Source organism: Dermacentor albipictus, chromosome 1 (genome assembly GCF_038994185.2).
Source record: "Dermacentor albipictus isolate Rhodes 1998 colony chromosome 1, USDA_Dalb.pri_finalv2, whole genome shotgun sequence".
Taxonomy (NCBI): domain Eukaryota; kingdom Metazoa; phylum Arthropoda; class Arachnida; order Ixodida; family Ixodidae; genus Dermacentor; species Dermacentor albipictus.
In genome coordinates this window covers 431,706,611-431,730,509 of record NC_091821.1, presented here as the reverse complement: position 1 = coordinate 431,730,509, position 23,899 = coordinate 431,706,611, and the positions used below count along the sequence as shown (strand labels likewise).

General features: G+C 45.0%; 1 protein-coding gene across 3 annotated transcripts in view; it reads right to left on the bottom strand.

Moving 5' to 3' along the window:
• Nucleotides 1-231: 231 nt before the first annotated feature.
• The window catches only part of LOC135908476 (cholinesterase-like), a 281,744-nt gene continuing 258,076 nt past the window's right edge, over nt 232-23,899 (bottom strand). The window contains exons 2-10 of one of the 3 annotated variants that reach the window (XM_065440262.2): nt 21,249-21,501; nt 20,134-20,363; nt 18,745-19,061; nt 14,361-14,485; nt 10,131-10,471; nt 9,237-9,468; nt 7,080-7,265; nt 3,014-3,297; nt 232-991 (exon numbers count right to left, since the gene is read on the bottom strand). In XM_065440262.2, coding sequence (XP_065296334.1) covers nt 841-991; nt 3,014-3,297; nt 7,080-7,265; nt 9,237-9,468; nt 10,131-10,471; nt 14,361-14,485; nt 18,745-19,061; nt 20,134-20,363; nt 21,249-21,308 — 1,926 coding nt within the window. In that variant the 5' untranslated portion in view covers nt 21,309-21,501 and the 3' untranslated portion in view covers nt 232-840. The remainder of the gene's footprint in view (nt 992-3,013; nt 3,298-7,079; nt 7,266-9,236; nt 9,469-10,130; nt 10,472-14,360; nt 14,486-18,744; nt 19,062-20,133; nt 20,364-21,248; nt 21,502-23,899) is intronic. The other 2 variants (XM_070532291.1, XM_065440272.2) reach the window with 2 other exon arrangements.

Below are 23,899 nucleotides of genomic sequence, written 5' to 3'. Positions count from 1 at the left end.
AAATTCCACTATGGGCCATAAGCTAAAGTGTTAAAAACAGTAATTTTTTGCTAATTAGTCGATTATAGATTTCAATTTTACGTTTAATACTAGCCTCTTCGAGTATACCAACCCCTAAACTAGACTGATGCCATCTGCCACAGGCATGTTTTTATTTATTTAATGTGTTCACTGAAACACCCGGTATTTTATGTTCTTGCTGTTGTTACCGCCCTCACAGAAAGCAAGAAGGTATTGCCAACTGATCAGCAATTTTCGCGCGTTTTATTTATTCTATACATGAACAATCTGTTAAGATTTATATACGTATATATCAATGCCCTGCTATGCACAGCGCTTACAGTTAGCAGTTGCCATGAAACAGCGTACAGTTCAATGCAATCTAAATATTTTAAGCACTACAACCTTAGTGCCAAAAGCAACCTTCACGTATCTAATGCGATAACAAATATTTCGATTGGGAACGAAACGTCTGCAAACAGTTCTTGGTTAATCGATGATGTAAGCGCAGAAGAGTAGGAGCTATAGCACTACTATTTCAAGAAGCCTCTAAATTAGAAGTATATGGCTACCAACGTCTCTACCAGTTCTGTAATTTCTGCAAGGGCTTCACTAAATGGCAAAGTCTCGCGGTCAAATAACGTGCAAAACAAACTAAGCATTCTGACATACAGCGTAAAAGTTCAAATAACGCGTTAGTGGAATCCCCTTACACGTTTTTGCAGATGTTCAGCGCAAATCAAGCGAAAAAAAAACAGAGAATGAGATAACTAATACAGTTCTTGAAACTATGGCTGCAGGAAGCACAAATGGCAGCTAGTCCATGACATCTCTCGGTAATCACTCCATAAAGGCTGAGAAGTACGGCCTGAGTTTGTCGCACTCTTCTTTACGCAGGTCCGGTGCCCACTTAGACGTAGGGTGCCTGAGCGAAACCATGGCGATGGCAATGCCTCCTTGCCTCACTGAGTCGATTGCCGGTGCGAGCCATCTACGTTGAAAGGAAGCTCAAATGAGATGAGGGTAAACTAGCAAATTTGATTTCATTCACTCTTATCCAAGTTCAATATAACGTGCATGAAATATGCGTAAAACATTATTAAACACAGTGATTAAAATTTGTGATGTATCGGCGATGTGTGAGAGAGGTAATCGCCAACGTACACAGCCTTAATCAGAAGTACGCAGACCACTCTGTGACTTACCCACATATGGTTATGCCGTTCTGAATGTGTGGTATTATTCTCGTAGTGCTTCAGCGCTCTAGACCTCATGAATAACGAGCACGAGAGCTATATTCATTTTGCATGCCGTTGCAACCTGGAGCTCAAAAAGAACTTCCCCAAACAGCCTGTAGTTAGCATATAGGTCACAGGCAATGTAGCCCATACACATTTGGCAAAGGATGTAGGCCGAGAAACACTTCGTTTCTTCGATGTTGCATGGGCCTTTTTGGTGATCATCGACTCTACTCACAGTTCCTGTGATGCAACAAACATGTCCAGCCAGTATCGTACCAATATCTCTAAATAATGCGAAATAAGTATGGCAAAATCCTACTCGGCGCAGTCGACTCTGAGGCAGTTTTTTGCACTGAAATACTGAATATAAGTCACTGTGGAATCACGCACCACTGCAGTTCAAGATATATATATATATATATATATATATATATCTTGAGTTATTTCGTGCATTTGGGACAGAACTCTCGTAAAACAGCCTCTAGTATAAAAGGAATTTGCGGAATACAAATAGCCTCTTGCACCATACGTAGCTAAACTTTCAGCGCATAACTTTATCTTCCAGGTCAATCGGCCACATAGAGCATTCGACATAGTAGAAAGCTTTGAATTTCTTGAAATCTAAGAATATTTGTACTTTTCTTTTCTGTAGTTATACAGGGTGTCCGAGCTAACATCATTGGAGATATAAAATGTGAGGTTACGCTCTAGAAGGGAGTGACTAAAGGTATGTCATTCGGAAAGCGTAACAAAACATTCGCATTCTGTATTCAGTTGAGTAATTAGTCAACAATTATTAATTCCACAACTCCTAAAACTACGCACACATATTTAATGAAAAAATGGCAAATCGCCTTAGAAAACGTTTAATGCACATTTGAATTCCAACCTAGTCTGCAACTGCTTTCTTCAGGTATCAGAAATAAATCATATATATATATATATATATATATATATATATATATATATATATATATATATATATATATATATTTGTGTGCGTGTGTGTGTGGCAGAAAACACCTGACCACACCTTGAATCAAGATAGCACTGCTCTTTAGCGTGTGAAGCATGAGCGGACAGCGCTTTTACACCAAAGCGCACCACTGCTGATAAAGCGACAAGGTAATGACGGAGGTGATGGCTACTATACATTCATGCTTGCAATTAGTCTCGGTTTGGCTGCCGAAACAAAGAGACACGGCTACTCGTGATAGCGATAGGCAGACAAAGAACTTGAAATTATCACCACTGTGAATACTTTTTCAGCTACGGTGCATCAGCTTCAAAGCACTGGCCACGTTTACGTAAATGCGAAACAAATGTATGGCATGTTTTTAGTGCATCACGGTATTGTTACGCGAAAGCGTTTACACCTGATGCATTCGTGTCTCTCTGCAAAAATCCGGAACCTGTTTACGGTGATTCGAAGTTACGCTGGTGAATGAAGCAGGGTGCACGGTGCATCCGTTTAATGTTTTGTTCTCTCCCTCAATTCGATACTCCAGCTTTTAAATCCACGGTGTGCGAAGACTTACTTCATCCCAAACTACCCTCTCCTCTTGCGATAATGCAATTCGCCCCGCTAGCTAGAGCACAGCCGCACACAGCATGGGTGCGATTTGCTATAGAACTGCGTTACGCCACTCTTCGCCATTCACGTACACGCAACTACTGTCCGTTGCTGCGCTTTATGCGGAAATAGGGTAATTAACAGCAACACGCGAAGGGCCCCGCCCCTGGCCCCGTTCCTTTCCTTCTCGTCCACTCACCCCGTCTTGAAGAAATGCGCCCAACGCAAGATCACACGTCGGCTCAGCGCCTGCTCCTCGAAAGACGACGTGCCCAGCACCAGCGGGGACCCGAAAAGCAGCCGTACGGCGTAGTCCCTTAGCGGCTTGACGCACTGTCCGTTAACGTTCTTGCAGTGCAGCACGTAGCCATGCACGTTGTTGCCCGAGGCACGCAGGCGTTCCGCGTAGAAGCGCACCGGACACACGGCCAGCAGGTCCGACAAGAGCTGCTCGAGCCAGCTGGAGTTCGCGGCACCCTGCGCCTGCGCCGCACCACTCCATAGCTAAGCACACATTTGTTGGAGTCTCTGCGCACGATGCGTACAACATGTGGCGTCGCATTTAGCACCGCTGTTATACTGTCATTTCTAGCGTAACAGACATGCAGGACCTAAAGAAAAAAGAAAGATTGCAGATGTGGGAGGAGTAGATGCTTGGATGGATTTCGTACATTTTAATACGCCTGTCGAATAGCTATAGATGGCCCAAGAAAGTGTTCAAGTGAAATAAATAGCTCTTTGAATGTTCGCCCTCCACTGGACGTCATTACCAATAATGAGTTCAGCGGTCTATCGATGCAGTCAGTAGACGAGCTTTACGAGCCACGCGTATATAACCACGCGTATATTACAGTGAAGTTCACGTGCGCTACGCTACCAAAACAACGATGTGTCGTGTGGGTCACTGTCGCACTGCCTCAGTAAACGCTCTTGTGCAGGTCTCGCATGCTGCTGCGTCGACAAGCTGCAGTCCTTGGGCGCTAATTCACAAACGTTATTTCTTGTTTTCGTAAATGTTCTTCGGCATCAGCCGGCCGCCATCTCTAAATATGTATCCAGTCTCAGGACTCAATATTGGCTGAAGTTTGCTCTCATAAACAAGTCTAGCATAAAAGCTTTATGTTAATATGGGCCCATGTTCATGTATAATGAATATGGGCTAATGTCATCGAAATGAAAGCAATCGCCGTACAGAAGTCAATTTTTTCCATGCTATACAATACATAATATAATGGTCACATTTAGTGAAACAATACCCGCCATGGTGGCTGAGTGGCTGCGGCGTTGCGCTGCTATGCACGTAGTCGCGGGATCAAATCCTAGAGACGGCGACCACATTGCCATGAGGCGAAATGAAAAAAAAAGCGCCCCTGTGCCGTACATTATTTGCATAAAGATCCCCCGGTGATCAAAATTTTAGAGTTCCACCATCGTGGTACGTCTCATAATCATACCATGATTTTTTCACGTTAAACCCTGCAATTTATTTTACCTTTTATGTTAAACGACACGAACTTGTTATCATAACCGATTCTCGTAAACTCGCGGTTTCGCGCAAACCTCCATGGCAGCGAAATCATGCTGAGAAAACGGGGTGCTAAAAGTTCATCTAACATCAATCGACGTAAGCGTATTGGCTGAATGGCGGCCTATATAAACGACAGCTTGAAGAACAAGGCATACAGGGTGTGTTTTATTATCGTTAACAAAGTTTTTAAATATAACTTGTGACACGTAGCACAATCATACATCTGTAGCTAGATTACTCTCAGAAGCAGATTTTATTTGCATAAACAATGCATGGAAGTGAATATTTCACTATTTAAGATTGTTTCTGTGAAATAATTTCTAAGCTAACTATTTTACGCCACACATGGCCATTTACGATTTGTAGTCGGTGTCATTTAAGGTCATACCGACTTGCGATGAAATCAGAGGTTGACACCAGTTTCTAGATATGCGTTCCCCATGTCTGCGACGGAATCGGTGTTCCAGTAACGTTTGAGCTACACTGTATAAAAAGGCGTTTTGTTAAAAAGAGTATGAGTAACAACTTAGCATTTTTACGCCAAGTTTTCAAAACTTGGCGTAATTTTAGGCTTATTTCAAAACTGGTGCTAGCTTCTAAAAATGTTTCGGGTAAATGCACCTTTCCCTAAATTCGTATGTATCAATATGAACGGTAGAGTAAGTCGTTGACAATTTAATTACTGAATCTATTTTCAAGTAGGCAATTATTTGTATTGAACTCCAATGTAACAACAACTCTATATATGAATCTACTCTAAGGGCATCGGTGCTAAAAGCCACAGGTAATTTTTAAAGCGTCTGTTAATGTTGAAATGCACACTTTGCGCACAAAAATTCACAAAGTGCCACAAAGCCAACTAGCCCAACACGTCACTATTATGAACTTACATGGCGAAAGCACATCATCGTGAGCGATGTGCTCAACGTAAACACGTAACAAAAGTTGGAAAAGCAGCTGATAACATTCAGTAGTGCTCGTTGTACGAACTATAAGAGTGAGAAAGAGGTGCAGCGCAGAAGCGTCGGGACGTATACCGATCCCCCGCTCGGCCATACACCTGATAGGCAGTGGCACGTCATATGCAAATGAAAAGGAACTAGACTGCCTATTCACGCATGACAGAATGAACACACACCAACAGCGCAAGCTGTGCTGACTCCCCGTTCTTATCGGCGCGTGCGTATGCGCTGCATTCATCGCGGTGACAGTTGCCTCAGTTGCATCAGCAGTAGCCTTACATTACCGCCACGAAACGCTTCCTCGTGAAGTAACCAATCTGAATAGAAGAATAATCAGCGGGAACTTCACAGGAAAGCGCAGGCTTGAAGAGATTACCGGTGGTCGAGCATGCAAGGCTGCTGGGGCCGCAGTTTCCACAATAGGTCGTGTCCAAAATCACATTTTAGCGACCGTCTATCCGAGTAACAGCAATTCATCTCAAAGCCTATGCTCTTGCTTGATGCATACGCTGGAAATGAGTTCTGGTGCCAGAAGCGCATGACGACCGCCATGTTTTAGCAGTATACCTGTAGGTAACCAAAACAAATTTCCATGTCGAAACGTTGGCTCCGGCATCGTTTCTTTTTTCAACCATTGTTGATTACTCAATAAATGAGTGCTAGAGTCAATATCGCTTTCAAGCAGACAAAACAATCATATAGACATTTTCACAGTCAGATTTATACTAGTCAACTTAAGTGAATAAAGGGAAAATCAGACATCCACCCGTTTGTAGCAACTGCTACAAAGGAAACCCATACGGGTTCCTCGAAAGAAAAGCGTCAGAAGAAAAATTCGTCCTGGTCCGGGACTCGAACCCGGGACCACCGCCTTTCCGGGGCAGCCACTCTACCATCTGAGCTAACCAGGCGGCTGGCTAGCAGATGGCAGGGCGAAGTCGAATTTGTCGACAAGACGAAGCAAAGGCAAGTGTTTGACGGAACGGTTCTGCGGAAACCCGCAGGTGGAGAGGAGTAATGAATAAAGGGAAAATCAGACATCCACCCGTTTGTAGCAACTGCTACAAACGCGTGAATGTCTGATTTTCCCTTTATTCATTACTCACCTTGCGGGTTTCCGCAGAACTATTCCGTCAGTCAACTTAAGTAAGCAATCTCTCCAGATTCATATTTCGTATCTAATCTGGTAAAAAATTGAATCATACTGCGTCAAGCCGCAGACGCAGCCGGACCCATCCTGTGGAGTTCCCTTGATAGAAACTACTCTAACAGTGATTCAGGAGTCGATATAAGAACCTCGCCATCAATTTAGCATATGCCCCTAACGCCGTTTCCGACTCCCGCTCCGATATCTCGCAGGTGAAAATCTACACACGGCTCGTGAGACATTCCGCATCGCTTGTCTGTCGTGACCTGCGGGAAGTGCAAAATCAGGCGACTGTCACCTTTACGGCGATACCGCGCTCTTGGACACTTGCGACACGGCTTGTCATGGAAAGGACAGGCTGGGCGTCCTTTTGATCAAAAATGCTCAAGCTCAAGGCCTTCCCTAAATTCATAGCCCTTACGAGCTTTTACAAGCCGGAGCACTAGCTAAACATAACCTTTGTCAATACGGTTCATGGTCCTTCCATTTGATTCAAACGCCTTTTAATGAAGCATCTATTTTCCATAATCTGAGCTGCGAAGTATAGATAGCGGGCTTGAGAGGAAGGTGGGCCTGACAGGAGCTACCGCTGTGTTCCGAAGTGGAAGACGCACTCTGCGCGGCTTACCTCGGGGTAGTGCTCGAGGATGGCCGTGGCTTCGGCGGACGTGAAGCGAAGCACCCCGAGGATGGAACGCGCAACCTCGCGCAGGTCCCGCTCCGTGCCCAGGCGAAAGAAGCGTTGGAAGAAGCGCACCAGATCTGGCCCCTCGCGGTCCGAGAATCCCAGGAGAACTGTCACGTTGCGAGGCACCTTCGAGAGCGCAGTTTCACTGACTATTTATCGCCGCATTGCGCAAACACCATCGCGTACCAATGGAAACAAAAAAAAATGAATTGTTCGTATTTATCTCTGGCCACGGAGAGTAGATTCGTACAAGAAAAAAAATAGTAAGGTTTAACGAATCATAAGTTACCTCATATATTATTAAAATTTTGGTGATTTGGTTTTCTGAGCTATCGAAATTTGACCGCCGCTTCAATGTGTCGAAAACGCTATCGTACGGTTTGTATAAGGTTTCCCACCCCAACATCAGCACATTATTATGTCGAACTCAGCGTATCAAAAGCGATACGTTGGCAGTGGTCGGGTTCTCTGCGAATCAGGTCCTTTCTGGCAATGTTGGTGCCTGACTGACTTCTTCTGTTCCGGGTGCCGAACATAAAGAAATACCAATTTGGTTAGGGTTCAGGTGCAACGCACTCCGATTTCGCTGCGCTTCAGTTCCAGTTGGGAGAAATAAAACTTTGTAATGATTGGCAACACTGCACCGGTTCACGAACCACTTCGCCACAGCAAAGTTCATATTTTCCTGTGATGGTGAGATGCTGCACAGTGCTATTAACTTGTCGGCATGGCGCATGCGCAAGCGTTCTTAGGAAGAGGAGAAAGGGACGGGCTTTCTGGCCCGTGGCCGCAATAGAAATTTGTAGGGGCGTTTGAATCGTGAATCTTTTAAATCGAATACGAATATTTGAGAAAAATCACCAGCGAGTATCGCATCGAATAGTCATCATACTCACAATTTGTAAAAAATAAACAGGTGAAGAGTTTTGTGGAGCTAATTCGGCATTAGAAGGCTTGCTTACAACATTTAATTCACGTGCACCAAATGCGATACAATGCGATCACAGCTGGTTCCCGATGAGAATGATCATCATCATCAGCAGCAGCAGCCTATTTTATGCCCACTGCAGGATGAACGCTTCTCGCTACGATCCTCAAGTACCCCTGTCGTGCGCCAACCAATTCCAACGTGCGCCTGCGAATTTCTGTACAGTACCCAGAGTACTCGATGACAACATAAAGATAATAAAAAAGAGGAAGGACACTTGCAACATAGATTTAGCACAGTGTAGTGCTCTTTGAAAAAGCTAATGGCACTACCGAAGGACCACTCATTGTTTTGAAGGAATCGAAACACGTTGAGATTGGCAAAATATTAAATTTATTTGCCTCAATCGGGACAGCGATTGCATAGCCTGCCTAAGAGGGAACGGGCTGGTAACCTTTGTACGCAAGTGACCTCCTCCTCGTATTTGCTACGCAATTCAATCATTTGCACAACAGCGGTGTGGCAACATTAAAATTATGCTGACGACTGTCCATTTGCATCAGTCTTTTCCCCTGTAGATTGCAGGAACTGTGGATGAAGTTATGGTTGCAATGTAGACCCGGTTGTTGAGATACCGACAACGCAAACAGTGGTCGTGCAATTTCGTGCTAGATTTTTTTTATTGCTACATTTTTTGTACGTTTTATGTTGTGGGAGAGAGCTCCTATTCACATCGTATTACATGAATTACTCCTCGAAATGTCTAGTCTGTAGCGAAGAATGAAGCTAGCAATTGACATTTCGCTTAGTTATTTAAAAGAAAAAGAGGGTGATCGTTCTGAACGATGAATAAGTACCTGTTGCTCAGGATGAACTGGCTGGCTAGTTGGCTATGCATGTCTATTTGATAACAGTGCACAATAAGTTGACAAGGACCGACAGAGTAGACACCACAAAGCGCTGCCTGCAATTCGTTTATTGCCACGCAAAGCGCTTGTACACATAGAATACTTGCACATTCAAATATTCGCGTACTGCTCTAACTAAAATAGGGCTTCGGGTATGGTTCGAAGCCTTCGTACTATCCCTCTACATAATTCCTCAAGAAGTCTGCATCTTCCAAATGCCGCGTCTTTCACCATGACACACACGAAGCGTACTGTGCTAACCTTGAGCTCTTTCCACAACCTGGTCGGCCACATCACCGGCAGCATGGGAAAGAACTGGGGCATATCTCGCGGATCTCCACGCTGTCTTCGTAGCAGTTCCTCCACTGGGAGCTTCCGCAGGCAGCTCAGCAAGCTTGACTTAATCTTCTCTGCCTCCTTGCACAAAAGCCGCACCGATGCGTTCGAGTACTCGCTGTGACCGCTTTCCTGGCCTCGGTTGGGCACCGGATACCTGCGAGAAGTTCGTAATCAATTGTGGCTACCTCTACAGTAAATAGTTATAAGATATCAAACCCTCGTGGATGTCTTCGGACGTAGCCGTGACGTATAAGTTTGTACTAGAAAATAAACTGCAAACCGCCTAATTTATTATACAATCAATTTGCATTTCATGTGCAGTTTTCATAGCAATTCTTAATCTTAGCAGTATGTTTCACAAACTATCAGTTGTCATGGGTTCTGCTTGTACCGGATTTACAGCTAGCTGTCGTCCCACAGGCACCGATAATTAAGGATGATTACGAACTTCGTTGGTGGCTTTGAAACAGGTTATTCTTCGACCCGAATACCGGCATTTTGGTTAAATATATACCTAATAGTGCCTTTAAAGAAAAATGTAACAACAGACAAATGAAGCAGGTATATTTAGGAGGACAACGTTGTGAATAATGCAGTGTCGTGGGAAAGAAGATAAATACCAAAAAGTACATCAGAGCTGCAAGCCAGCACTTATGCAGTACCCGCATTTCAGCCCTAATACCTTCTTATATTTTTTATTAGCAGCAGTCGTAAGGAAAACCCTACGAGCTACTCAACAACGATACCGGCTGAGACACACAGAAAAAACTCGGCACAGTGTAAACGAATGGTAATGTCAAGACGACGACACCCCACCTGGTCATTGGGCTCTCGCTCATGAGAACGACCTTGAGGATCGGAGCGACGTCACTCAGGCCCTGGCCGAGCATCAGGTGGTAAGCGAGAGCAGAGGCGCCGGACCCGTGGCCGACGACCACCAAGTCGGACTTGTTGCCACCAAAGGCGTCCACATTTCTCGCCGTCCAGCGCAGCACCTCGGCCTGGTCCAGCAGGCCGGCGTTGATGGGCACGTCGTCGCTGCGCGCCAGGCTAAGGAAGCCCAGCACGCCCAGCCGCCAGTTGGGCACTACGACGACGACGCCACCTAAGGCGGCCAGCGCACGGCCGTCGTAGTGAGGGTCGTTGTTGCTGCCCGTCTGCCGGCCATGGAGACCGCCAAGAGTTAAATGTTATTCCACTAGATGCCTATCATATTCAAAGATATTCTTAACCCATTGGGGAGACACTTATTTTCGCATTTTTATTTTCAGAAAATAGCCATCTCTTAGCCTATGTTTTCACAACTTAAATTCCTTTAAACACGGCTAATTTACCGACTTCGGCGCTGTTTCTTGTGCATCAATAAATAAAAGTACGCGCTGCAAAAACCGTGACCATGAAGACAGGCTAATCTATAACGATTTCATGCGCCACCTGGCAATGTAACACGGAATTGGAGCCTAATTTACGTGTTTTCTTTACAATGCGATCTCAACTGGCACTACCCTACGACCCTATGACAATGCCTGTTTCCATAGTCACAGTTTCTGAGTTTGTATGGGTACATTAACTTTAGGAAGAATAGCATTTAGTGGATTATACCAGTGCTCTGTGAGATAGTTCTGTGTCACTAGTGCTCATTGCAATCTTTATGAATGGTAGAATGGTGTTGCTGCGATTCCAGTCTCTGCCTCAACACCTTTACTTATAACCCGGAGAATCAGATGCCGTATGAAATTCAACCGGGGAGTACTGCTACGCGTCCAGAGACGGGCACGAAATTGCTGCCCGGATCCGTTTCTTCACTAGATTATAACTGGAATTATTTAGATGTATAGCTATATGCCAAAAGAAAGAAAGATACTTCCAGAGAAATCACTAAACTGGCCTTTGTGAGAACAAATGCAGGCGAAACTCCGTAATGCAAACTAGGCCCTTTAGCACTTAAAGGTCGTGATGAGCAGCCGAAGTCACTGCGCTGGTAAAGGTGTAGTAATGGGACAAAGGCAGTCCGCAATAAACTAATATATCCGCATGCGAAGCAGCGGGAAATACCTTCCAGTCCTATTCCTCTCTCTCTTCTTCTCCCAACCTCGACCAATGGCTTCTTCCCATCTCAAAAGCAAACCATAGCTATGTGCACCTGCGCCAGGCACGTAACCGGGAGGCAGGGGGGCACCCCGGGAACACCCCTACCCCTATATCAAGTGGCACCCCCCGCCCTCCCCGCCCACGGCACCCCTCTTCACACATTCCTAAAGCACCGCTAAATCAATGTTGAGACTTGACAGCTATTCAGCGGTCAACATTTTCATCTTAACTAAAAAGTGCGCGAAAAAGACATAGACGAGAACAAACAGGGACGTTTATCGTGTACGTCTTTCTCGCGCATTTTTTCGTTGAGATGGAACTACACGAACTCGCTGAACTCTCAGTTTTGGTCAACATTTTGCTGCCCTTTTCACTCCTTTTTGATGGCGGTATAGTTATCGGCATCTCTTGGGGTGCCCGCGAGATCAACTCGAGATGCGTTCAGTTGTAGCCATCTATTCAACGGTCGTGCGCATCGCTATTGCTTTGTTATTCCAGCCTTCTTTGTTCAGAATGATCCGGGGACCCGGAAAGGGATTCGGTTCTTAGTCAGCTGGTCTGTATGCACGAGAAACAAGTCGCGGCCGGCGAAAACGCCAGTTGCGTTTAACTTTCGCTGTTGCTTCATTATTTCCTCGAGTGACAGCTCTCGACGACGCTGGCAGGTCCCCTAAATTAAATACCCGCGATATGGGTTAGATATGAAAATAAAATAATTCGAAACATCGTCCATCATCAAACCCTAAACAACCCGTAAGCCTATAGCAATATGAATTTCACCTGTTACCTCATCGGGTTGTTCTCTAATTGCACAGCACTTTTTGTACAATATTGGCTACTGGAAACAAGAGTCGCAAGGTGTTGAGACATTAAGTGATCTACTAAAGGAGAGAGCCATGGCAACAGCCAAACAGAAGGAAAAGCGAAAATTAACAAATTTAACCGCTCTTTATAAACATGTTTATGGATAATATCTTTTTATTTAAAAATGAAGTAGAGAAAACGGAGCCGGAAGTGGAGAATAATATCGTGTATTCTGAATGACGCTTCTGCAGTTATCAGTCGTAGCCACTTCTCTGCTGTGCTTATGTGGGTGTTTTTCTAACCTTTCGCGGTGGGCGCAGTGCGTCTAGAACCGCAGCGTCCTGCGCTCTACGCAGTTGTACGGGACTGGCGGCCACGCATCGTTACGTAACTTCCCAAATAACAATACGAGTCGGTTTTGGCACTTGGTAGAGCAGTAAACGAGGGATCCAAAAGAACTGGGATTGTTCCCCAAATTTACATTTCTCTGTAATTCTTCCAGAGCTAATTCAAAAAACGCTACTAGTGTCGGATACAACTTAAGTCTGCAGTGAAGCCCTGCCCACGCCCTCATAACCGCCAACCACTGTTCCTCCGCGAGGCTGCAAATAATTTGTACTTCAAACTTTTCTTGTTACCCAAATTGTTTGTTACCACAAAAATAAGATTACTAGCGTGTAATCTTATGTTTTCTTTCGCCTATTATTGTGGAATGGCGAAAGCATTATTTTTTATTTAACTGAAATAAAATGGTTGCTTCGCTGCATCTATTTATCGTCAATTTTCACTTCAGTTCGCAGTGAAGTTCCATGAGTAAAACGGGCTAAGTAGTTAAATGAAGTGTACCGCAGACTTTTGATGAGGGAAATGCTAAGACTCGATACACTTTGTCTATGTCTGTTGCACACCTCATGGCTTGTGCCGATGAAAAGACTCTTCAAAGACACCGGACGCTCCGGAGCTATCAAGTACGACGCCATTTTGAAAAGGTTTCATGAGGATGATTTTATTTTCTTCTGGGATTGGCTGGCAGTGTAACACAACCCCGCGCAGTCCGCGTACCTTGACTGCTAACTGCTGTTCTTTTTTTAAGTTGTATTCTACTATAGAAATATTTATTTTACTCTTTCGCTTGTTCTTGGCGGTGTTCTTCCTTCGCTTTGCTGTGCGAGTCCATTTGATGTGGTTCCTTGTTTGCCAAGTAAAGGCGAGGTGTATCTCGCAAGTCTACCTGGGAGAAGAAAAAAAATCCTGGGTACGTGCCTGACCGGCGCACTCTTTCCCTGAGTCACCTTCGCTAGCTCCTTCTCCAGCCTTAGGCCGCACTGTGTGACCAGCTGTTGAAGCGCGATGCGAAAATGGGGGGGAGGGACTGTACGTGTGAAACGGTGCGTAACTTTTCATGACATCGCATGAAGCTGCACGCATTTTTGCGGCATCCTCTAAAGTGAGACTACGTCCATGGCCTGGGCTTAGTGCCCGCACGGATTCTTCGGCAGGCGTCAGCTGGGCACCAGATAACGGCCAAGTCGGGCTAAGCCTTGATCGTTTGTGGCCATCCCCAGAGCCACTCATCATGAGGAAGCAAAAGCTACGTTCGACGAAATAATAATACGTTCTGGTTTCCGGCCTAACGGGCGTGTTCTAATTAGTACATATTAGTTTGGTCTACTCTATATAGGACCATGAGCTTATTGTCTCCTATAATAAGTTTTTTTAACAAGAGGTTTGGCCGCACATTCCCTGGAGACTGAAGACATGTCTAAACACAGTGCATCGGTAGCCTTCTTGTTATACCCAGTTTTCGGCATGATTGATTCATCACTTCACTTTGTGTCAGAGAGATGCAGAACATTACTGACTCTGGTCGAAGCACAGCCAACTGGACGTTGAAATATCAGAACGAAATATGCGCAGCTTGAGTTCTTTCGTGAAACAACAGACTTCGGCAATAACTCCACTTACGAGCTACTAGACCGCTTATTAGTGAAAAGCTTTGTGAATCCAGCCCCAGGTTCTTGTGCCGCATGGCGCTTCCTGAGGGCTGCTATCGTAAACTCGAGACAGGGCTTTTGACTCGCTAAAGAATCAAGGCAGGCTGCTGCAAAACTAAGTATCACTGGTCGTGCTATTCATGTGGTTGACGCTTGCCTGGAAAAAGCCACCGTGAATGAAGACGATGACTGTCCTGTTTCCACTGCAGGGGTGGCGGCCACAGGCTGGAGCCCAGATGTTCAAGTGCAGGCAGTCCTCTGATGTGCTCGCATTCATCTCGTCTGTAGCAGATGCGAAACAAAATTGAACACACGCGAGAACACCCGAGGATGGGACATAATTGTCGAGCCTGATATTGGTGCTCACTTTTTATAATCCAACGTTTAACTCGGTTACAAGGTTATTTACAAGATACAGTTACAAAGCTAGTCCACACGCGACAACGATGGCGATCTATATGCGGATGTTTGTCTTCCACCTAGTTTAGCTACAGTGAAGCTGTCGTGGGCTTCATCTCCGGCTGTTCTGAATGACTCTCATAGCCATAAGAAGGGTAAAAAGGTGTTCTCACCTGAGTAAACATTTAGGAAGTTTGCTACAAGGGTGCTATAAGCACACATTAAAGAAGCCACATGGTTTAATACCTCATTACATGTTTTATGACAATATATCCATACATTCTTATTGCCTTCACCCTTCGTGATCTTAAAGACGCCACGATCGTGCAGTAAAAACCTACAGCACAATGAAATAATCTGCCGACTGCAGTCATACCGTGAAACCCAATCATTTCACTGACAGTTCACGTAGGCGATGGGAGGCGACAACACCATAATTCACATATACTTACAGAATTTGGTAGGTGTGCTTGACACCTTCGTTAAAATGTCGAAGCGGAAAGCCGAAAGACGCCTTAGGTGAAAGGAATAGGGGGCAGCTAATGTTTCACGCTGCCTGCCTGAATAGCTTCCATATGGCAAGATATTCTGTTTCTGCTATCCCAGTTGAAAATGACAACAGAGGTTGTGTTCAGTACTACAGAAATTTCTGTTGTACAACAGGATTTTTCTGTAGTAACTACAGATTCCTGATGGAGCGACAGACTTTTCTGATGTACAACAGACATTTGTTGTTGCTACTACAGAAGTACAGTCTGTCGTATGTCTGTTGTTACAACAGAAAGCTGAAGCTCTACAACAGATATTTGTAGTACTACAGAAATTTCTGTTGTACAACAGGATTTTTCTGTAGTAACTACAGACTCCTGATGGAGCGACAGACTTTTCTGATGTACAACAGACATTTGTTGTTGCTACTACAGAAGTACAGTCTGTCGTATGTCTGTTGTTACAACAGAAAGCTGAAGCTCTACAACAGATTTTTGTAGTACTACAGAAAAAATTGTCATCACTACAGGCACCCTGTTGTCCCAACAGAAATGTTCCTGAAGTAACCCGAAAAACTTCTGTAGTGCTACAGAGAACTGTTGAAATACTACAGAAACCTATTGTGGCAACAGGCCCCCAATTGTCACAACAGAAGTGTTCCTGAAGTAATGCGACCAACTTCTGTTGTACTACAGAAAAATGTTGTTGTACGACAGAAGCCTATCATTGCAACAGGCCCACAGTTGTCATAACAGAAGTGTTCCTGAAGTAATGGACAAACTTCTGCTGTACTACAGAGAACTGTTCCACAACGGAAACCTATCGCCGCAACATGTACCCAATGATGACAACAGAAGTGCACTGAAATTGTGTGATGCGACAAGCTTCTGTAGTGCCTTGTTGAAAAAGACAAAAGGAATTCCTGTCGCAACTACAGAAATTCTGTTGTACGACAGAAATTGTTGACATTTCTTAATTGGGAGATATTTCTGACATTACGACAGAAATTCTGATTTCGCAACAGAAGCATTCTGTCGCGACAACAAGAGTTCCGAAGTCGGAACAACAGCTTTATATCCTGACAGCGACTCCGACGTTACGACACCAATTCTGACGTCGCAGCAGAAACATTCGGTGGCGACGGCCAAGAGTTCCGAAGTCGCAACAGAAGCGCTTTCCGTCGCGGTCCTTTAAAATTGTATGTTTTCGCATCGGTGGTGTACACTGTACTTTTCTCTTGCGCGGTATTCAATCGCGCTTCTATGAAGCCGGCAATGCTGATGGCACCGACACCGGTAATAAAGTCGACGTGGCGAATAGTTATAATTGTGCCGTGACGACGCGGCACCAGCAACGCCCTACCGGCCTCCTCAAAATCGGCCGCTGATCAAAATGATACCATCTGCGGGAATTGCTGCGTATCCGTTTTTTTTTTGGTAAGATGTGGCACACAGGCCTGTGGACTTACATGTGCTGTTACACTGACACATTAGTTAATTTCCCAGGAATATTTCACAAGCTTATGCGAAGCGGAAAAGAAGATTTCGGTTGTTCCACAAAGTTGCGTGCAAAGCTGTCTCGCTCGGGTCTCATTAATCTGGTACAGTGCTGCCGTGAGAAGCCAGTATGCTGTCAGAAAGAACTCTCATCCACGAATGTTTATGTAACTATTTTGCATTGAACACACGAATTATATGCGCGCTCAAAAGTGTAAACAACGAGAGACAACTGTCGAAACTAGCAGTAATAACCCTAAAAGTCAACGTTGTCTATTTCTGAATTTCTTATTTAATATGGATATCGTACATCAAAATCGATGTTCTAGCACTGCACGATGTACCTGTCGATGGTACGAACACTCTTGCTCTTCTAGAAATGCGGCACTTGACGCCGTGGAGTGATAGCGGATCTTGGCTCTCAAAATGCAAATGTAAACATCAGCGCATCAGCACGTCGTACTATTCACATGGCCAAAACGTACACTCGAAAAGCATGTCCGCGGTGGTGCAGTGGTAAGATGCCGGGCTTGGAATCGTGAGGTCGCATGTTCGTATCCTAGGCGAAGACGTTTTTTTAAAAATTTTTTTTTTACTTTTATGTTTTTCTTTTTTGTACTAACAAATTTACATAACCTTACGGACGTCTCTGTCAATTTTTAATTAAATATTGATCAAGAACTACAGAACTTTCTACTACAGGACGTCACACTACAGACAACAGAACTACAGACAACACAACTACAGACAACAGAACTACAGACAACAGAACTACAGGCAACAGAACTACAGGCAACAGAACTACAGGCAACAGAACTACAGGCAACAGAACTACAGGCAACAGAACTACAGGCAACAGAACTACAGGCAACAGAACTACAGGCAACAGAACTACAGGCAACAGAACTGCAGGCAACAGAACTACAGGCAACAGAACTACAGGCAACAGAACTACAGGCAACAGAACTACAGAAACAACGTCCCAAAATACGACAGACTGTTAAAATTTCCTGTTGTGTTTTTCAACTGGGATCTACCTTTAGAATGGTGAAAATTGATGTCAATTCAGCTGTTCATTACACCAGCACCATATGCTAATATACGCGCTTCTGTTGTGCCTTTAAGACTTATTTGCAACCCTTCAATATTTGAAAGTTGCCTACTAAAACAAAATTTCAGATACTTGTTCCTTATCGGTAACTGAACTAAGGGCCAACGTTTTACCAATAAACAGCTTAATATGTGAAAAGAGCAGTAAGTGCACAAATCTGTTGTTGATGGTAGTTAACACAATAATTTGCTAGGTGACTTTTGGGGGCTAAGAACCACTCCGCTATTTTCCATTCTATAGCGTTTTCTAGTGTAGCGATTGCCTTCGTCAATCAGCACAGCATATTCAACTGGCACCTACGTGTTACCATCACCCGTTGGGATTTCTTCACTTCCCATATTGCTTGAGAGGTCCTAGGCGGCTCGTGCCCACCGTCATTGCAGTCTTTGGGCAAATGGAGCAGAAGCGATCACCGCATCTACATCGGTCGCATCTTTCGCATCGGCCACATCCACAAGCATAAAAAAGAGCTAAAGGTAAAGAGCATTCCTTCCGCGTTTCTTTACTGCTGTCCTAACCAAATGCACAAGTTTACCGCGACAACAGGTTTCACCGTGTTTTTCACTGTGCGCGCATGAGAAAATTACACTTTCTTTCGATGTCAAGCCTGCGCTAGATAAAGACGTTTTACTCCAAAAGTCAAATCGCATATCCAGCAGCAGTTTCAGAAAACCGCGAAGTTCTAGAAGATCGACTAAAAAGAAAGCTGGTACAAACAGTTCGTGTTTGGTCACCCACGGCGCTAGGATAGAAAACCAAATTCGAACAAGGAAGATATCTTGGGCATCTAGGCCAAAAAGCCGAACGAGACTTTTGAAAGTTGTTGATATGAGCCCGCTCGATGGGTCGGCTGGTGTTGGTAAAAGCAATACGCATGCCGAATCATGGAAAGAGTACCGTTAAACTGACCTAAAACAATACGTGTATGAAAAGTCGATAGATACCACTAAAAGACGTATCAACCACAGTTCCCCCCCCCCCAAAAAAAAAATAAACGTAAAGCCAAGCCCCAAAGTATTTCCCTGCTGGAATAATTGGCCCTTTACCAAGGCTTGGCGACGCCTGTGCGCAACTCGGTGCTGCTGCTGTGTTGTCAAACACCTCCTGCTCGCGATACCAGGGCACGGGTGCCCCGAAGCGCAGAGTGCGAGGGTCGGCGTACGGCACGCCAAGGAAAGCACCCACAGCTACGCCGGACACCGTGGACCTGGTGCCATAGTACGTGCCGAAGTGACCGACCGCGAGCACGTGTCCCTTGTCGTCCTGGCCCTTCCAGAGTGTCCAGACCAGCATCAGTGCTAGAAAGCTCGCACTGAGGATGATCGCCACGAGGAACGCCAGGTGCCGAGTCTGCACATTTCGCCTGATGAACGAGGAAAAAGCTTCGTTGAGATTTGACTTTTCCAGATAACATTCACGAAATTGATTATGCACACCATAACGTAGGAAATCATAGGCATTCACTTGTATCACGAAGTTTACGCCGAACATACTGCCCCTGACACACTAGACGCGTGACAACCTCAGTTTTTTTCGAGCAACGTGACGCGAAAGTACTTCTCGAGGTATGTCCGGCGTGTACTTTGCTTCTTTCTTCACTAGCTCAGTGTACTAGCAGCGCATGCTGTCACGTCCCAGAAAGCAACCACCCTAACGTATGCCCAAATTTTACCGGTAAAAATGCAGCTAAATATAAAAAGTTTAGGCATGGAGCCTTTGGAACGCTTTATTAATTTTACGCCAGTACGTTAACCTTGTCCTAGTGAACGCCATGGCTGCCGACTGTTCCATGACAGTGCTATCACAGCGATAGTACATACAGCTGATTATATACATCTGCAAAATGGATTTTCATTCTATTGGCAAGTCTATTTCTCTCAGAACAGATCCTGATAAATGATTATTCATCAGACTGTTACCCGCCTCGGTCGCTAAGCGGCTATGGTGTTGCGCTGCTAACCACGAAGTCGCGGGGTGTAATCCCGGCTACGGCGGCCGCATTTCGATGGGTGCGAAATGCAAAAACGCCTGTGTGCCCTGCACGGTGAACACGTTAATCATTTCCTGGTGATAAAAATTAATCTGGAGGCCCAACTACAGCGTCCCTCATAATGAAATTGTGGTTTTCGCATGTAAAGCTCCAGAATTAATTCATTAACTCATTCATCACATCGCCAAAGCAGGACACATGAAAGAACGCGGAAAGATGCAAAGTAAGGAAAAACACAACTTAAGCTAATGCAACTACCGCTGTATTGCTCAAAGAGGTGTAAGCACACGGGAAAGGTAAGTGAAGCTTGCCCTGTGAAGAAAAATGGAAACTCTCGCCCTTCGCGACAACCAAACAGTCAAGGACCCGAAAAATGTCGCTACGACATAACGCAAATGCGCTATTGCGGCTATTCCACGCCGTGGGAATAAGGTTTGTTTCTTACAGGTAAGAGATCGTGCTGTGGCCTCCAACGCGCATGCTCCAGAAGCTGTGGGCCACCTCGGATATCGCGGGCCCACGCGGGACTTGCGTAGTGGTGCATCCGGTAGCAGTGGGCATTGTTGCTGAACGCACTGTACCGGCGTTCGTGCCGGACGTGAAGCGCAAGTGGCCCGCCATAGACGTGGAGGGCGTGCTGGGAGACTGTGTCATCGAGGGAGATGACATGGCGGCCTGCGTGGCGGCGGTTGGAAAACATATGCCAACGTGCTAGGGTCCCGCATGGCCGTCCGTTAGTGCATGGCGGCTGACCCCCGCTTGGTTAGCGAAATTCCGGAGGACCCTGTAAAACAGCTCTCACGCTTCGTTTCGTAAAGTGTGCTAAGCTGCAAGACTTCTGTGCTTTTCCCAGAAAAACGGTCGACACATCTACGACAGCGGCAGCTTTGTTCTAGTGACCACTGTAAGTGGAGAGATTAGAGAGCCCTTGGGCTTCGCTACAGAATGACGTACTAAAACTGTAGTGTCTACGGCAACGATTTTCATATGTGGCAGTCGCAAGAGTACACGTGATCTATTCTTTAACCTGAACAAGCACGAACACGCCTCATTTCTGTTGAGAACAATATATGCCGAGTTATGTGATAACACGGAACCGGCAGCTTCGTGTATTGACTGCTCGCTATATGTTCTTATTTTCCTTCGTTCGTGTCTGTTGCACTATACGTGTTAAAACTCAACTTCACGATATAGGGAAATCCAATACGCTAAAGTAACGAGCTACTTGCTAGGAATTCAGTCTATAAAACATGAGACAAACGCATTTCTGCTATGTCCACTGCTTCATTACACAGCACATTGTTCTCGTTAAGCTCGCTCAACATTCGCGCATATAAACTAGGGGAAGTACTTTTTTTGCCATCAGTGCCCTATGCGGCATGATGGGTATAGGTCTGAAGGTTTGCTGAGAAATGCAGCGGCTAGCTCCTGCTTGGCTCCTTCGCTGTTGAAGGTACCGAACAAGCCATTCGGGAATTCACTGCCTAGAGAATATGCCTTCGGAGTATACAGAAAAAAACTTCAAAAAACTACATTTCCGTACAGCTGCGTAATGCGTACCGGAGGCTGGCGCTTCGCCGAGTCGCTGTTCCTCCTGTCCTGGTGGAGCCATTGCAACATGGCTGCGAGATGCTCTTATCGCAAGAAAAGTGCCTGGACCTCGTTCTGAAAGGTTCCGAGGTGTTACTGTAGGAGGGAAATGTGACGGCGATTGTCGGCGGCAGATTTTCCGCAGGCTACTGTGTATGGCGTCCTCGCTGAAAATCCGATGCTTCTCCTTCTTCTTCCTTTGACATGCGTGGGTATACGTGCCCTGATTTTGAAGGAAGAAGAAAAAGTAGAAGCATGGGCAGCGAAGCAGCGCTTGAAGAACACTCAGAAAAAGCAAAGGTGTACGACGATGAAGATGATTAGGGCGACCTTAGAAACGGCGGGCATATTGACTGTGCGAGATCATCGCCGAAGATTCGGGCAGCGTTAAGAAAGTGCGTTTAAGGCAAGTCTAAATTGTAGTCTATATGTGCGAATGATTTAGAATGAAAAAAAATTAAACATCACTTTAAGGACCAGTGGCACTACGTGAAGAAAATGAAAGACACATACAGAGGCAAAACAACCTCAGAGCTGAACGAAGAAGTTTCCTCCTTTTCCGTATGACAAAAAGGCGGGAGGTCACAAGGGCGTTAAGCACCCTGGAAGTGAATCCCAAAGCTGCCAGACGGGACACTTGGAAAGTCAAAACAATGGCCAAGCCTGCGTGCACAAGACTTAGCCAGGAATGACTTGAGGCACGACGAAGCTATACCCCATTTCACCAGTTTTGTGTGAGTCAGTGCGTCCGCTGGACAAGGAATTAACGTGTCTAGTTCTTGCCTTAATGTTTCTACACGCCCCTTTTCTTGCTCCCCCGGCGCATTTGCTTAGAATTGGTTCTTTCAAGCTAAATCTACGTGGCGATGTAGCTGTAATTTACACTAGTTTGCCATTTTTACGTAGCGATGTCTGCTCGTTTGTTAGGCGATCTTTTTAAATTTTACCCGCCGTGATTGCTCAGTGGCTATGGTGTTAGGCTGCTGACATATATATATATATACATATATATATATATATATATATATATATATATATATATATATATATATATATATATATATATATGGTAATATCATAAGAAGCCAACAAACACCGACACCAAAGACAACATAGGGGAAATTACTTGTGCCTAGTATATCAAATGAAGGAACGATAAATTAATGGAAATGAAATGATGGAAATTAATGGAAATGAAATGAAAAACAACTTGCCGCCGGCGGAGAACGATCCCACAACCGTCGCATTTCGCGTGCGATGCTCTACCAATGGAGCTACCGCGGCGCCGTTTGCCTGTCCACTTTCTAGGGTATTTATGTTTTCTAGTAGAACCCTGGGAGTGTTAGCCAGCGCCACCGCTCACAGATCTTGGCGGCGGATGACATCCTTTCTGCCGTAGGCCTCACGAGAATGTGATCTTTTTGGGTGAAGGCAACTGGTAAATAAACCCACACATGCTACCTGAAGGCAGCAATGTTGCCGGATTCGAGATCCTCGGTATGTAATAAACGAGAAGAAAGAGGGTTAACCGAGGGGCCCGATTGTATTATTCATATCATAAGAAACCAACAAACACTGAGAAACCGTGGGATCGTTCCCCACCTGTGGCAAGTTGTTTCTTCATTTACTTTGATTTCCTTTGATTTATTGTTTCTTTATTTTATTTATTGAGCACAAGTAATTTTTGTCTATGCTGTCCTTGATGGCAGTGTTTGTTGGCTTCATATGATATGACTATAATAAAATCGGGTGCCTCAGTTAACTATATATATATATGTTTAGAGAGAGTGAAAGAGGAATTTGACATGGTTTGAAATATAGTTGGCCCACCACTGCTCCGAGCAAATAGGACGGAAACCTCCTATCTCCATTGCCTTCCTGCCGCGAGTCCAAACTCTAGACAGCGCAGTTACATGTGATACATATCCCAACATCATAATCAGATTTGCAGGTTTCCCCCCACCGGTCTCTTTATATTTGGCAAGGCAACTTTTCCAAGGCGTGTATGTTACTGTTGCGGTGATGCCCGCAAATTTGAGCGGCGGTTAAGCCTAGCATGCCTTTGAAAAGGCCCTTTGAATGAAGTGCAAGGCTTTTGCAAAAAAGCACCACTACGTACTCGCCCAATTTCTTAATGTTTTCAACTCGTATCGTAGATCCGATGTACATAAGACACGTCGCCACAGCACAAATGTCCCACCAAAACATAAGGCGGCTTTGTAATCTTGAGAGAATTGCATGTGATGGCACGGTGGCTCTGCTTCTCTACTATACGTCAGAAACGTATCGTTACCCTAACCGAATCGGTGTTACTTTTTTGTTACCCTGTCCCACTCTGCTTTATATCGCTATATACCTCAAGGCATTACGCATTAGGCCTCAGGCCGTAAGCTGCCGCGCCGACAGCAACTTGCGACGTGAGGAGTGACGGCCCTAGCCTTTCGTATAGCGGGTGTTCCAGCGAACACTTTCAAAAACTCCTTGAAATTGCCAGTGGCACGAATTGGCACAATGGTGGCACAATTTTAGTCCTTGAGCTGCTCTATTCGAAGATGCAGACATTATTTGCACAAAATACTTGAAATACGCAATCGACTAATTACTTGAAATTCTATAATTAA